The 17,417-nt window shown below is 45.2% G+C and overlaps 1 protein-coding gene across 1 annotated transcript in view; it reads right to left on the reverse strand.

The window, feature by feature from the left end:
• Positions 1–17,417, reverse strand: part of LOC142250084 (3',5'-cyclic-AMP phosphodiesterase 4B-like) — a 412,078-nt gene that overhangs the window by 344,731 nt on the left and 49,930 nt on the right. Inside the window, exons 2-3 of the mRNA XM_075322147.1 lie at positions 11,734–11,832; positions 4,281–4,513 (exon numbers count right to left, since the gene is read on the reverse strand). Coding sequence (XP_075178262.1) covers positions 4,281–4,513; positions 11,734–11,775 — 275 coding nt within the window. The 5' untranslated portion in view covers positions 11,776–11,832. The remainder of the gene's footprint in view (positions 1–4,280; positions 4,514–11,733; positions 11,833–17,417) is intronic.

Below are 17,417 nucleotides of genomic sequence, written 5' to 3' on the forward strand. Positions count from 1 at the left end.
CGCATATAATGTATGCGGCAATTCTGGGCGGCTGTTGGCTGATATTGTTAGGCTGGGGGGCTCCCCATAACATGGAGCTCCCCATCCTGAGACTACCAGCCTTCAGCCGTATGGCTTTATCTGGCTGGTTTTAAAATTGGGGGGAACCGCACGCCGTTTTTTTAAATTATTTAATTATTTATTTCACTACACAGTATAGACCCGCCCACCGGCTGCTGTGATTGGGTGCAGTGTGACACCTGTCACTCAGAGTGGGGGCGTGTCTCACTGTAACCAATCATAGGCGCCGGTGGGCGGGGAAAGCAGGGAATACGAAATTGTTTAATGGGCGGCCGGCTTTTTCAAAACAGTAAAAGCCGCCGGAGCAGTGTGAACGCCGTGCAGTGCCGGGGATCGGGGATTGGTGAGTATGAGAGAGGGCTGCTAACTTCAGTAATTTAGGAGATTAGCGGTCACCGGTGAGTCCTTCACTGGTGACCGCTAATCAGGACGCGACACAGACAGAGCCGCAGCATGACCGTGAAGTCGGGTGAAGTTCACCCGAGTTCATTCTGACAGTGCGGCTCTGTCTGTGTCTGCTGTCATCTGCCATTCAGCTCTGCTGCATGGCTGTCTGTGTCTGCTGTTAGCGGCCATGTAGCAGAGCTGAATGGCAGATGACATAGTAAAAACACATCCCTACACATTACACACGCTTGGCAAGTCAATAAATAAAAAAAAAAAAAAGGTGCCCAATGCATACGTCACAGAACACATGATCTAAAGGATCGCACATAACATTGATCAATTTAACATAGACTACTAACGCACGTGTGACAGCAAATGAACGACCAACGTGAAATCTCATAAGATCCCATATGCAACCTGGGCGTGTCACATCGCAAATGCGATTGTACAACTAATTGCAACGTGTAAAGTGGGCTTTACTCTTCTGTGCACCTAAATACCAATCAGTCAGTTTCCTTTCCCCTCTGGCAGCTGTAAATATAGTTCAGAGGAAGTTTCTTACTGATTTGTATTTCCTCTGTAGTTGCTAGAAATAAAATACAGAGCAAGGCTGGAGTCACACTTACAAGAGACTTGCATCACATCACCAGGCACGGCTGCACACTCTCCTGACAGGAGCAGGTCAGCTGCATCTATTTCTCTGCAGCTGAGACTCTCCTGTCCGGAGGCTGGCAGGCCGTGCCGAGTGATGCGATGCGAGACTCGCACGAGTCTCTCACAAGTGTGACTCTGGCCTAAGGGGTACATTGCACGTTGTGACATCGCTACTGCGATCTTGTTGGGGTCAAATCGAAAGTGAGGCACATCCGGCGCCGGTAACGACATCGCAACGTGTAAAGCCTAGGAGCACCGATAAACGATCGCAAAAGCGTCGAAAATCGGTGATCTGTGTAGTGTCGGTCATTTCCATAATTTCACTGCAGCGACAGGTATAATGTTGTTCCTCGTTCCTGCGGCAGCGCACATCGCTGTGTATGAAGCCACAGGAGCGAGGAACATCTCCTTACCTGCGTCCCACCTGCAATAAGGAAGGAAGGAGGTGGGCGGGATGTTCTGTCCCGCTCATCTCTGCCCCTCCGCTTCTATTGGTCGCCTGCCGTGTGACGTCGCTGTGACGCCGCACGACCCGCCCCCTTAGGAAGGAGGCGGGTCGCCGGCCAGAGCGACGTTGCAGGGCAGGTAAGTGCGTGTGCAGCTGCCTTAGCGATAATGTTCGCTATGGCAGCTATCACAAGATATCGCAACTGCGACGGGGCGGGGACTATCATGCGCGGCATCGCTACAATCGGCTAGCGATGTCGCAGCGTGCAAAGTACCCCTAAGTTTCACATCAGTCTCCTTCCTCACATAGAGTTGTAAACATAATCCTAGTAATCAGATCAATCAGTCTCCTTCTCTTTCTGGCAGCTGTAAATATATTTCCAAGTAAGTTCACCTACAGATAATTAGAATTTATGTCTACTATGCAGTCTGGTCTAGCGAAAAGAAATAGCACTTGTTGCAAGAAGCAATCTTCTCAGCTATACCGCCATTACTGCTCCTCTTCTGATAAGTGGCCATAAGATTTTTCTATTGGCTGCTATGCAATGAGCATAGGATTATCATGAAAAAATATGGGGAGAATAACTGAGCATGTGTGCCCAGGAACACTCAGTTTAGGAAGTATATGTTCACATTGCTGTATGCTCTAAACACAAGGTGGTACCATACTGCTTAAGTAAATATCATTATTCTCCATTAATTCATATTTTAATAAATGTAAATATCAAATATTGTTATTTTTTTAGCAGTTCACTGGACACATGCCGATGTGACAACCATCTTAATTAACTAATATGATAGGAAGGTACAGCAGGTACAGCAGGTACAGCAAGTGATCAGAACACTTATTGGCATTTGGAGATTATGGTATATACCATAAGTTACGTATACATAGACAGAGACAAAATATTAACATTTTCACTCCTGATGAGAAATAAAAGTTGATCTCATGATGCAAAGCACAAAATTAAAGAAACTATATAAATGCAATTGACTTGTTTTCATTCCTTATCTGCGCTGCGTACATTTTTCTTGTCCTTGAAAATATCAACAGAAGTTATGCCATCTGTTTACCGCCCGTTCACACTCGAGTGTCAAACATTAAACATATTTCAGTAAAAATAGAAGTACAGAACGTGTTGATACAAACATAAAAGGGGATATATCCAATCCGTATCCCAACATGGTAATTTCTATTTATTTACTCATACTAACATTATAGCTCTCAGATTAAGATAGAAAAGGCAATTAAATATTAGCAGTTTTGCTATAATGTTACAAAAGTCCTGGACAGACATGAGAGTTAAATTTTCATTGCCTGTAGTTATGACTAGAGGAAGCCCATGAGCTGTTTGCATATTATTTATAAAGAAAAAAATTCATAATAAATGTATTCAGTGAGCTCCCTCTAGTGGTGACTGCACGAACACACAATTTTAGCATTTAAAAATTGAGCGTGGTTTAAAACCCCTGTAAACTGCTAAAAGTGCTACTTACTAGACAGAAAGATTGGTGTAGACATATCGGTGGTGATGTTCATGCCTTTTGCATAAATCATGCCTGTTGCATACACCTTCGGCCTGGGACAGCTCATAGAGTCCCACGGCTTCCATTATCATCTCTATGCCGATGACACACAGATCTACCTCTCTGGACCTAACATTACCTCCTTACTAACCAAAAGCCCACAATGTCTATCTGCTATTTCATCTTTCTTCTCTGCGAGATTCCTAAAACTTAACATGGACAAAACAGAGTTCATTGTCTTTCCCCCCTCCTCACTCATCTCCTCCAACAAGCCTTTCCATCAAACTTGATGGTTGCTCACTCTCCCCAGTCTCACAAGCACGTTGCCTTGGACTAACCCTCGACTCAGCCCTATCCTTCAAGCCACACATCCAAGCCCTCTTCAACTCATGCCGATTACAACTCAAAAATATCTCCCGGATCCGTGCTTTCCTTAACCAAGAATCAGCAAAAACATTAGTGCATGCCCTCATCATCTCCCGCCTTGACTACTGCAACCTCCTGCTCTCTGGCCTCCCTTCCAACACTCTTGCACCCCTCCAATCTATCCTAAACTCTGCGGCCCGCCTAATCCACCTCTCCCCTCGCTACTCCCCAGCCTCGCCACTCTGCCAATCCCTTCACTGGCTTCCCATCGCCCAACGACTCCAATTCAAAACATTAACCATGACATACAAAGCCATGCACAACCTGTCGCCTCCCTACATCTGTGACCTAGTCTCCCAGTACCTACCTGCATGCAACCTCAGATCTTCACAAGATCTCCTTCTCCACTCCTCTCTTATCTCCTCTTCCCACAATCGCGTACAAGATTTCTCCCGTGAATCGCCCATACTCTGGAATGCTCTACCTCAGCACATCAGACTCTCACCTACCGTGGAAAGCTTCAAGAGGAACCTCAAGACCCACCTCTTCCAACAAGCCTACAACCTACAATAGCCCTCAGTCCAGTAGACCACTGCGCAACCAGCTCTGTCCTCACCTATTGTACCATCACCCATTCCCTGTAGACTGTGAGCCCTCGCGGGCAGGGTCCTCTCTCCTCCTATACCAGTCTGTTTTGTACTGTTAATGATTGTTGTACGTATACCCTCTTTCACTTGTAAAGTCCCATGGAATAAATGGCGCTATAATAATAAATAATAATAATAATAATAAATCTGCATTTTAATAATGCTGTGTAAATAATGCAATTGTTCTCCTACCTGTCAATCTCCACTGGTGTTACAGCGATCCTCGGTAGTGGAAGCAGTGGTAAGGTGGTGGGCCTGTGAATGTAATCTGGTGTCTTTGCCCTCCGGACCTGCCTCTGGTGCAGCGGGGGTAATTGTAATGTCCCAGAACAGAACCGTTTTCCTCTCCATAGGTCTATTCCGATGTTATAGCCATAGGAGCTATAGGATTTGCTCAGGTAACAATCTGATAAACCCTTTGCATTCTGTGTTAAAAAATAAAAAATAAAATAAAAAATGATAACCTGGCAGTGGGGAGAGTTTTGGACAGTGTAAACTGAGAAAAATCTCAATCCTCATAATAACATTTATTTCCATATACAGAAAGGCAGTGGGAGCTGCACATTCATTTCCAAATGAAAAGATGAATAAAATATATATATTTTTTTAACAGTAAATGAAGCAAAAGGTATACTAGTCTGTTCAAAATATAGCAGTGTCTGCATTTTTATTTACAAACTCAAATATTAACACTATAAACTGAAAATTGTTTACAGATTTAGCTTTTCTGTAAACCACTGAACTAATATTTATTTCTGATAACTGATTTATATCAGTGTGGCATGAAGTCAACTAACATCTGAAACCTGCGACCAGATATTTTAGCCCACGCTGACTGGACTACATTCCACAGTTCTTTTGCACTCTTAGGGGTACTTTGCACGCTGCGACATCGCTAGCCGATGCTAGCGATGCCGAGCGCGATAGTCCCCGCCCGCGTCGCACATGCGATATCTTGTGATAGCGGCCGTAGCGAACATTATCGCTATGGCAGCTTCGCACGCACTTATCTGCCCTGTGACGTCACTCTGGCCGGCGACCCGCCTCCTTCTTAAGGGGGCGGGTTGTGCGGCGTCGCAGCGACGTCACATGGCAGGTGGCCAATAGCAGCGGAGGGGCGGAGATGAGCGGGACGTAAACATCCCGCCCACCTCCTTCCTTCCGCATAGCCGGTGGAGGCATGTAAGGAGATGTTCCTCGCTCCTGCGGCTTCATACACAGTAATGTGTGCTGCCGCAGGAACGAGGAACAACATCATATCTCCTATTGGTGCGACATTATGAAAATGACAGACGCTACACAGATCACCAATTTACAACGCTTTTGCGATCGTTTATCGGCGCATCTAGGCTTTACACATTGCGACGTCGTTACCAGCGTCGGATGTGCGTCACTTTCGATTTGACCCCGACGATATCGCAGTAGCGATGTCGCAACGTGCAAAGTACCCCTTAGGTTTTGTATCAAAAACAACATTTTCGGTGTCGCTCCATAAATTCTCACTTGGATTGAGGTCTGAGGATTGGGCTGGCCACTTCAGATCATCAATCTTGTTGGTCTGGAACCAGGATGTTGCCCGCTTGCTAGTGTGATTGGGGTTGTTGTCCTGCTGAGACACCCATTTCAAGAACGTTTCTCCTTCAGCATTAGGCAACATGACCTCTTCCAGTATTTTGATATATTCCATGTATAACCAGTCCATGGTGCCTGGTATGGGATAAATGGGCCCAACTCCATAGTACAATAAACATCCCCAAACCATTATGCTTGCACCTCTATGTTTTACAGGCTTCACAGTGCACTCTCAGTGTTTATGGGTTGTCTCACAAGCTTATAAAAGCAAAAAACTGGGGTCTATGATTTTTGACCTCAGGTGGAGAAGGCAAATAGTAGAGTAAAATAATTGACACAATATAATAATAATAATAATTATAATAATAAATATTATAATATTATTATTATATTATTATTAAAAAATGGGAAATATAATCCTCCAGTGTAAGGGTATGTGCACACGTTGCTTTTTTTTCCGCGCGGAAAAAAACGCACCCTCTGGCAGAGGGGAGAATTGTAAACAATGCTTTTTGAGAAACAACGCATCGAAAACGCATGCGTTTTTCATGCGTTTTTCATGCGTTTTTCATGCGTTTTTTTAGGTGCGTTTTTTAAGACTTGTCAGTGTTAATAAAGTTGGTTGAACACAGACCTTTGGAAAAAAAAACCTGTGATGTCATTTCCTTCTCCACATTCTGTTTGGATAAATGGGAGGGCTTGGAATGGAAGGAGCACCATTTGAATTTTGGAAAAGTTGAAATAAACTTCGCGCACCAAGCCCCTTAGGTACCTATACGTCAGAAAACCCCCACAAGTGACCCTATTTTGGAATCTGCACCCATCAAGGATTTTATTCAGGAGTATATTAAGCATTTTGAATCCACAGCTACTTCACCCAAAATGTTGCTGTAGCAACAATATTCTCACTTTTAGGCCCGTTTCACACGTCAGTGAAAAACACTGACGTTTTTCACTGGCGTGTAAAACACGCACATGTCCCTCTATGTGCCGTGAATCACGGCACACATGGGTTGTCTAAGTGCAATCCGGGCTCCGTTCTCCGTGGCCCGTGATTGCACTTAGAGATTAACTCACCTGCACCCGCTCCCGCTCTCCATGGTGCTGATCGCTCCCGCGGTGCAGCATCCGGCCGGCGCTGACCCCCGCAGCAGCTGCTTCCGGGTCGGCTGTGTCGTGCATCATGAATATGCGCGACAATAATGAGCCGGCTCAGAAGCAGCAAGCTGCACGGGCTGCAGAGGACATCGCTGGACGCCGGGTGAGTTAAAATGATTTTTATTTTAAAAGCACGTTTTTTTCTGGCACGTGTTTCACGGATCACACCACTGCGTGGTCCGTGGAACATCAGTGATGCCAGAAAAAAATAAACATGTCTCCGTGCGGCAATCACGCACACGCGGGTACGCCGCATGGAGACACGTGCAGTGAAAAATCACTGACGTGTGAGCATACCCATTCATTACAATGGGTCTGCGTATGTCAGTGATTCTGGTACGTTTAAAAAAAAGCACAAACGTACCAGAATCACTGACGTGTGAAAGGGGCCTAAGGCTATGTGGCCATGATCCAGCGACACGGCGTCTAGTACACAGTGTCAGCCTTCCTGTAGCTGCCCATGCCCACGATTTGGGTTCAGGCTGCTGTGGAGCTCTATGCTACCTGCAGAGAACACTCTCGTCTCCGCAGCATAAATTGACATGCTGAGGCTCGGGAAGCCACGCTACCGGTCAGTTTATGCTGCGGAGAAAAGAAGCACAGTGGGCATGGGATCTCCAAAAATCCTTCCACTGTGCTTCTACTGCACTACGCAGCGTTATGGACGCAGGGAAAACACTCAGCGCCCATAACGCTGCAAACCCTGATTGTGGACACACAGCCTAAAAAGCGTCAATGGATGAAGGGATGTCAAATATATAGAACGTCCCACCCCCGCCTGCATATTCTAAGCTGGCACCTTTAGTACCTTTCATGTGGCACTAAAGGGTGCCTAGCTTAGTATTTATCCAATAAAAAAAAAAAATAAAAAAATGAAAAAAATGGCGTGGGGTCCCCCCTATTTTTGATAGCCAGTCAGGGTAAAGCAGACAGCTGTAGCCTGCAAACCACAGCTGGCAGCTTCATCTTGGCTGGTGATCAATTTGGAGGGCTCCCCAGGCTTTTTTTTTTTATTTATAAATAAAGAATAAAAAAAAAAATAACGTGGGGTCCCCCCAAATTAGATCACCAGCCAAGGTGAAGCTGACAGCTGGGGTCTGGTATTCTCAGGGTGGGAAGAGCCATGGTTATTGGACTCTTCCCAGCCTAAAAATAGCAGGCCGCAGCCGCCCCAGAAGTGGCGCATCCATTAGATGCGCCAATCCTGGCGCTTCGCCCCAACTCATCCCGCGCCCTGGCGCGTTGGCTAACGGGGTAATAAATGGGGTTGATACCAGATGTGTAATGTCACCTGGCATCAAGCCCAGCAATTAGTGATGTCACGGCGTCTATCAGACACCCGACATAACTAATTGACAGTAAACAAAAGCAAAAAAAGACAACAAAAAATTTTTTATTAGAAAAAAACACTCCCCAAAAATCTGCACCCACTCTCCCCGGGTCACAGCTGCAGAGTGCCGAGCAGCCAGCACAGCTCTCTGAACACTGTGCTGGCTGTCAGCTGCTCGGCACATGTGACCGGCCGGCGTCTGCTGTGAAGGAGGAGGAGGCCGCGGGGGATCAGCGCTGCGACCGGACAGGTATGAATGACACCGGGGGGAATAGAGAGTGAACGGGCAGGGCCTGGGGAACAGTTTTCTGTCGCATGTCTCAAGGCACATGCGACAGATAACATAGGAGCAGGGCGGCCGGTGCGCTACTGTGCGCGCGGCCATGTTGGATTTTCGGGAGGGGGGGTCGGGGGTCGGGGCGGGCACTTTGGCGACACCGGGGGCTTTGCCAGGAAGTGAGGTCAACAGGAAGCCTCTTGACCTCACTTCCAGGTAAATGCCTGCGTTCTGGCGTGCCGACAAAGGCCGCGGACCGCAACAAAAAAGCAGCTCCATGCGGTGTAGCTGCGTTCTGACCCCACATCATTGATTTCAATGGGGGAGAGAACGCAGCCACACCGCACAAAAGAAGTGACATGCTGCTTTTCTTTCCGCACCGATTTTTGGCATCCAAAACGCTGCGGAAAGAAACGCAGCATGTGCACTGATTTTTCAGCTTTCCCATACACTTTGCTGGGAAAGCTGAACGCATGCAATTTGCCACTGAAACGCTGCGGTTCAAAACGCAGCGTTTCCGCGGTAAAAAACGCAACGTGTGCACACAGCCTAAAAAAAATGGGAAACAACAGAAATTAACAATGGATATAGGCCAGGTATAAATATTTAAAAATATGCACTTGATACAGATTACAATTAAGGTATATTATAAATAAATACATACATGTTGATACATCAAGCATGTTCAGCCTAACATTAAATGCACATAACTGTTCATGGTTTGGATCCAGTCTGTAAAGCTTATGCTAGACTTGATAAGTGCACACAGGCCAAAACCTAAATACCTCTCATATAAAGGGGAGTGCCGAAGCAAGCAGTAATGTGTGCTTTGTTTAAACTAATAGAAATGCCATGCTATAAGAGCAATTGAGTAAATTCAAGTGCCAATAGTGATTGTTAGTGAGAGCTTTCTAGTGTATGCTATGAATAATTTTAACGCAATTGCGATTCCAATTAAATTCCAATATATTACCTTAAAGATGTCGGCCAATATTTGCAGGACCCCCTGGTGCTGTGTCCCTTACGCTTGACTCTCAATTTGCGGAGGCTTCATCAATGAGGTGTCTCACAAACTGTCTGCTTCCTTTAGACCCAATAAGAAAAATCTTGCTCTCATCGGTCCATAGAACGTGGCACCACCTCTTTAGGCCAGCCAATGTGTTCTTTGTAATCTTTAACCTGTATCCTTTTTATTCGCGTCTTTCTTTCACTAATGGTACATCACAAGGCTTTCTTGCAAATAGATTGGCTTCACATAAGCGTCTTCTAATGGTTAGAGTATTATAAATTTGAACAGAATACACATCTGTCATTTTTTATCTAAATCTCAAAAAGACCACTCCATAATAGCATAAGAACCAGAGAGGACAGGAGTTTTTGCAAGGCAAAATATAGAATTTTATTGATACAAAAATCACAAGTAAACACATATGAAAAAGCACGTAAAGGTTAAAATAGTGCTATAAGGGGGAAACACCCAGAGACGTGTGGGACAGAGAAGCACGCTCATATAAATGTCAGAAACATGGGTATATATTACATGGGTATATATAACATGGGCAGGCTTAAATAAGTTATAAAGTGCAATCATATAACAAGCCTTACTTCAATTGCTTACCCATTGTTAAATGAGAGTCGCTAATGCATCGCTAAAACGTCCCACAAGTCAGAGAAACCATCCAACGCGCGTTTCGCGTCGCACATCTCAGCTTCCTCAGGGCGGGTTGACAACCCGCCCTAAGGAAGCTGATATGTGCGACGCGAAACGCGCGTTGGATGGATTTCTCTGACTTGTGGGACGTTTTAGCGACGCGTTAGCGACTCTCATTTAACAATGGGTAAGCAATTGAAGTAAGGCTTGTTATATGATTGCACTTTATAACTTATGTAAGCCTGATTTATATACCCATGTTTCTGACATTTATATGAGCGTGCTTCTCTGTCCCACACGTCTCTGGGTGCTTCCCCCTTATAGCACTATTTTAACCTTTACGTTTTTTTCATATGTGTTTGCTTGTGATTTTTGTGTCAATAAAATTCTTTATTTTGCCTTGCAAAAACTCCTGTCTTCTAATGGTTGCAGTATTTAGAGATAACTGAAGATTTTCTGTGGTGGTCCCAGAGCTGACCATTGGATGCTTTTTTTTGCCATTCTTTTTATTCTATGATTCATGAGGATGTATTATTCCTACCACGTTTTTATGCTTTGCCATTTTAAAGCATTGGAAATCTTTTTAGCTGAGCAGCCAATTAATTTCTAAATTTCTTTATATGTTTTCCCTTCTCCAATTAATTGTTTCGGTACAATGTCTTGAGCAGTCCATTTTACTCACTGAACAAGGTGTAAAACCAGCAGATACAACTGATAGATGCCTCTCCATTACTAACACCAGGTCTTGATGCCACTACTATACAACTCACATCAACCCAACCTATTATTACCACGATTGCCCCCTACCAGGGCAATCGTAAAAACCCGAGGCAAAGCACCAGAATTGGCATATCTAATGTGATGCGCCACTTCTGGGATGGCTGGAGGCTGGTATTTTTAGGTTGGGAAAGGCCCAATAACCATGGACTTTTGCACCATACCAGCCCCCTGTCTGCTTTACTTTTTCTGGTTATCAAAAATAGAGGGGACCCCAAGTAGGTTTTTTTCCCAGCCTATAAGACTGGGAGAGACACACCGACCTCACATACATCCTATATTACTGGGAGACACACAGAGCTCACATCCAGTCTATATTACTGACAGAGACACACAGAGCTCACATCCAGCCTATATTCCTGGGAGAGACACACAGAGCTCACATCCAGCCTATATTACTGTGAGAGACATACAGACCTCACATCCAGCCTATATTACTGAGAGACACACAGACCTTATATCCAGCCTATATTACTAGGAGAGACATACAGAGCTCACATTCAGCCTATATTCCTGGGAGAGACACACAGAGCTCACATCCAGCCTATATTACTGTGAGAGACATACAGACCTCACATCCAGCCTATATTACTGAGAGAGACACACAGACCTTATATCCAGCCTATATTACTGAGAAAGACACATAGAGCTCAAAGCTATTCAATTGGGAAAGACAATCCCCCATGTGAAATTTTTTTAATTTTGATCAGTCTGCAAACTGCACATCAGGAAGCCTGAAAATGAATAAAGTGAAGATGATTGCAGACTTAAAATTACCACCATTTTATTAACTAAATGTAACCACTAACATATCTTTAAAAAAGTGTTGTCAAAGGTGTCCAGAGCTTTTAACAGAATAAAAGAGCAGGTAATGACTTACCTCCTCTGCGGTGACAGTCATCACACTCCTACTTTTCTTCATTTTAGTGACCAGGTAGCTTTTCAGTCTGAAAAAGTGGTGTCAGTAAATGTGGTGAGCCTAATGAAAAAAATAAATAAGTATCTTAGATAGTTTTGAAAGGGACCTCTGTTGTTCTTGAGCAACAACAAGTCTATGACCAACTAAGATGTGCTCCTAGACCACGGAGGCCATAGGACTAAGTCACTCTAAAGTTAACAATATTTGGTAATTAGGTACACTATATTGGATGTTAATCGTTGCACTCCTTACCATGACAGCAGTCAGCTCAACAGTCCCTGTGCCAATTAATTGACTGTCAATACAACGTGCAGTATGGATCTGGTACAATTTGGCTCTTGGTGTTACGTCACTGCCGAAGTCTGCTCCAGCGACTTCTGCTCCGATCACCAGGCGACGCCGTGTTCCTGCCGTGGATGGTGGTGGTGATGGGAGAGGAGTCGATGCCAGCGGCCCCGGTGGGCACAGGCTCCGATCATCCACTGGGCTGGGTTATCTTGGGATCTGCAGTACCGCTGGCTGACTGTGGGTGGCGTGTGTCTTCCAGCTGAAGTTGCCAGAGTTCAGCTACAGCCAATGGGAAGACACCACAACCTTCTTATTCCCCCTCCTGTCACATGACCACTGCCAGAGATAGTTCTGATTTCCTGGTTCCTGGTCCGCCCTATTCTGTTTTGTGACTTCTGTGTGTTTGCTGACTACCCTTCTGCCTGCTGTTTTTGTACCTCGCTGCCAGATCTGGATTTGACCTCTGCTCCGTTTTCTGATTACGTCCTTGTCTGCCGATTCTGTCCCTGTTCTGCTGTTCCTGGTTTGACCCTGCCTGACGACTACTCTCATCGGACTGCAGCCTTCCACAGGTAGTGATCTCCAGGGCCCTGTGGAATTCCAAATCCCTATATAGGGGTTAAAGGGTTTCAGGGTTCTGGGGGTCCTGCTTGGTGAGTGGCTTCCCTCTAGTCTGTCCATTACATCCCCCCTGAGTCTGTTGATCCAGGCAGGCGTTACACTTGATTTGTTTATCTAAATGGTTGGATTCAACTCTAAAATGTATAAGAACATGTATAAGGGGAATCACTACCTCATTCTTAAGGCAGATGCATTGTGCCTTGTATAGATATAATTGCTTCTACCTGACCTGGAGCCATTACTGGAGGGAGCTTTGAAGATTACCGCATACACATTCAGCTCAATTATAAAGGAGGTAGCTCCATCTAGTGGTGACTGTCAGAAGCTCAGTAAAATAAATTGATTATATAATAGTAAGCAATTAATCAGTCCAAAATGATGTACGTAATGATCGATTGTCCATAAAGGATAATGTTAAATTGTCATCATTGACAGGTGTTAACAAGTAGGAATAGTATTTTGCTGTATCTTAAGCATTACATACCATACCAGAATTTTTCATAACATAACATTTGGAGTTATTATTATTTTTTTACACTGGTCAACTATCCTGAACCCATAATCACATCTGATAATTTACGCTTTCAAACTGAAATTTCATAGAACCTACAGGCTTAATCTTCCTCTATAGTCCTCAGAGGTTGAGGATTAAATATACAGCTTTACATCCGTGGGAAAATTTCGTGTTAAGCATTTCAGGGTCACACATAGTACATTGAATTTTAGAACGGGACCCATATCCACTATTAACACCATTTGCCGCAAAAACAGAAAGGTTATTATTGTGAAGGTCTTTTCTCCATCCCCTGTGTATTTTTCTACTTTCATCCAATCCCTCAGTTTCTTGCATTACAGTACTTATTAAAGTGAATCTGTCAGCAGGTTTTTGCTATGTAATCTGAGAGAAGAATTATGTAGGGGCTAAAAATCAAGATTCCAGCAATATCTAGTTTCTTGCGTCACAGTACTTATTAAAATGAATCTGTCACCAGGTTTTTGCTATGTGATCTGAGAGCAGAATTATGCAGGGGCTGAGACCCTGATTCCAGCAATATCTCTGTTGCAGGTGTACTTGCTGTCATTTTGATACAATCAAGGTTTTCTCTTCTACAGATCTACTAAAGCTTAAAAGGGTTAGTGGTGCATAATTGTGCCGTCCCTGCAGCGGTCGAACTGCTCAGATCCGGGGGTGATTATTCGTAGCTTGAGGGTCTCCGGACATAGGGGCTATAGGCCACACTCAAAGAGGGGGGTATTTACAGTTTGTGTGTGCAGTGTTACAGGGTGTGGTGCAGTGTGTATCTAGGATTTGATTTGCTGTTGGAGGCAACACCATAAGATAGGGACCCAGAACCATGAGGGACTTGGAATACTGCACGGAAGGGCAGTTTGTGCTATACCCTGTGACGACATGATAGTCCAGGGGCGTCACATAACGCTATCCACACCACTAATTGGTAACTTTCTATGTACACTGTACATTGATGGAAAGCTGCTAATCAGTGGTGGGATGGGGATTACACAAAGCTGTTGACTAGGAGGCACGAGGCAGCTAGTCTTGTACTGTCTATCTCCTGTTGATAAAACACTGATTTTACTGAAACAACACACAGTGTAGTAAGTGACACATTACTGGAATCAGGGTCTCAGCCCTTACATCATGCTGCTCTCAGATAACATAGCAAAGCCTGCTTAGAGATACCCTATAAAAACATCTTAACATACACACTGACTTTCTCCCCTTTCTCACCTCACCTAACGTCTTTCATTCCTCCAGCCACAATAACACAATGATCAAGGTCAATATGATGGTGATTGTTGCATAGTACAGAAGTTAGCAGTTAAGCGGGCTTTACACGCAGCGACATTGCTAGCGATGTCGCGAGCGATAGCACCCGCCCACGTCAGTGGTGCATCACGGGGTGATCGCTGCCATAGCGAACAATATCGCTACGGCAGCGTCACACGCAATTACCTGTTCACTGATGTCGCTCTGGCCGCCGAACAATCTCTCCTTTACGGCGGCAGTTCGTTCGGCGTCACAGCGGCGTCACTAAGCGGCCGCCCAATAGAAGCGGAGGGGCGGAGATGAGCGGACAAAACATCCCGCCCACCTCCTTCCCTCCTCATTGCCGGAGGCCGCAGGTACGATGTAGTTCCTCGTTCCTGCGGTGTCACACATAGCGATGTGCGCTGCCGCAGGAACGACAAACAACCTGCGTTCCAAACGAGGAACGATTTTTTAAAAATGAACGACGTGTACACGACAAACAATTTGACACCTTTTTGCGATCGTTACTGATCGCAAAAAGGTGTCACACACAATGAGATCGCTAACGAGGCCAGATGTGCGTCACCAACACCGTGACCCCGACGATATCTCGTTAGCGATATCGTTGTGTGTAAATGGGCCTTTAGGCCTATTTTGTAGCTATTAGAGAGGCAGCAATCCTTATCACTTTTAGTTACTTTCATTAGTTTCCATTTTGATTCCTATAGTTAATATGATGCAGACATTTCTCATAATGCCAATTACTTTACAGAGGGGCTAAAGGGGGCTTTATACGCAACGATATCGCTAACGGGATGTCGTTGGGGGTCACGGAATTTGTGACGCACATCTGGCCTCGTTAGCGATGTCGTTGCGTGTGACACGTATGAGCGACCGCTAACGATGCAAAATACTCACCAAATCGTTGATTGTTGACACGTCGTCCATTTCCCAAATATCGTTGCTGATTTTGGACGCAGGTTGTTCGTCGTTCCTGAGGCAGCACACATCGCTACGTGTGACACCCCAGGAACGACGACAACACCGTTCCTGCGTCCTCCGGCAACGAGGTGGGCGTGACTTTCATGCGGCTGCTCTCCGCCCCTCCGCTTCTATTGGATGCCTGCCGTGTGACGTCGCTGTGACGCCGCACGAACCGCCCCCTTACAAAAGAGGCTGTTTGCCGGCCACAGCGACGTCGCTAGGAAGGTAAGTATGTGTGGTGGGTACTAGCAGCGATTTGCCCGTGATGCACAAACGACGAGGGCGGGTGCAAACGCTAGCGACATCGCTAGCAATGTCACAGCGTGTAAAGCCCCCTTTGGTCTCATCATATTGCTTGTGCTCCTATCAAATGGTAAAAGTTTCAAACTGTCGTAAACAAAAAATGTCTTAGTTTATCATAGCACCCAATCATAGTGCAGCTTTCATTTTTTCAGGAGCAGAATTCAACATGAAAGCTGCTCTGTTATTGCTTTCTCCAGGTGATAATGGCAGTTTTACTTTTAGGGACTTTTTTCCTGCTAAATACATTTATTTGGTTTCAAAAATATATATTTTTTTTTTTTCGCAGGTGTGTTTCATTAAAATTTTGTACCATATGGCTTTTACAGGCTGTTTGTTTCCCTACACCTTTAACTTTATTATTATTATTTATTATAGCGCCATTTATTCCATGGTGCTTTACTTATGGAAAGGGATATACAAAATAGGGACAAGTACAATAATCATAAACAATACAAGGTACAGACTGGTACTGGAGGAGAGAGGATCCTGCTCACGAGGAAGAGAGAGGACCCTGCTCACGAGGAGGAGTGAGGACCCTGCCCACGAGGAGGAGAGAGGACCATGCCCACGATGAGGAGCGAGGACCCTTCCTGCAAGGGCTCACAGTCTACAAGGGATGGGTGAGGATAAAGTAGGTGAGGGTGGAGGTGCTCGTGCGGTGCTATAGCGGACTGAGGGTTATTGTAGGTTGTAGGCTTGGTGGAAGAGGTGGGTCTTCAGGTTCCTTTTGTATCCAGGCTCCTTTTGAAGCTTGTCAAGGAAGGCGAGAGTCTGATATGTTGTGGCAGAGAGTTCCAGAGTGTGGAGGAGGCGCGGGAGAAATCTTGTATGCGATTATGGTCAGAGGAGATAAGAGGGGAGTAGACGAGATCTTGTGAGGATCTGAGGTTGTGTGCAGGTGAGTACCGGGAGACTAGGTCACAGATGTATGGAGAAGACAGGTTGCAGATGGCTTTGTATGTCATGGTTAGGGTTTTGAACTGGAGTTGTTGGGCAATGGGAAGCCAGTGAAGGGATTGGTAAAGAGGGGAAGTCGGGGAATAGATTGAATTGGTGGGAGACTGTTTGAAGGGAGGCCACAGAGCAGGGAGTTGCAGTAGTCCAGGCGGGAGATAATAAAGGCATGCAATAGTGTTTTTGCAGCTTCATGGGAAAGGAAAGTACAAATCTAGGAAATATTTTTGAGTTGGAGGCGACAGGAGGTGAAGAGGGCTTGGATGTGTGGCTGATTCATAAATCAGCTCAGAGGAGCTCAGAAAAAGACAGATAAAAGAGTAACAAACTCTCCCATTTGACCATTAAACTGAATTTACTGACAAATTCTAAGAGAAATTCTACAGCCAGTATTAACCAGTGTGAGGCTATGTGCGCATATTGCGTAATTTCATGCGTTTACGCTGCAAATTGCACTGCAACGTAAACGCATGCATCCTGCGTCCCCAGCACAATCTATAAAGATTGTGCATAATCCATCCGCACGTTGCGTTTGAGAGTGCAGCGATTTGCATGCTGAAATTTTGATCCAAATCGCTGCGCTCAAAAAGGTAACATGTCACTTATTTAGTGCGCTTTGGATTCTGCTCCCACTCTGTCTATGGGAGAGGCAGCATCCAGAGCGCATGAAATCGGCATCTATTCTGCAGACACACCGCATCCGTTAGGCAGTGTTTCTGCAGCA

Source organism: Anomaloglossus baeobatrachus, chromosome 8 (genome assembly GCF_048569485.1).
Source record: "Anomaloglossus baeobatrachus isolate aAnoBae1 chromosome 8, aAnoBae1.hap1, whole genome shotgun sequence".
NCBI lineage: Eukaryota > Metazoa > Chordata > Amphibia > Anura > Aromobatidae > Anomaloglossus > Anomaloglossus baeobatrachus.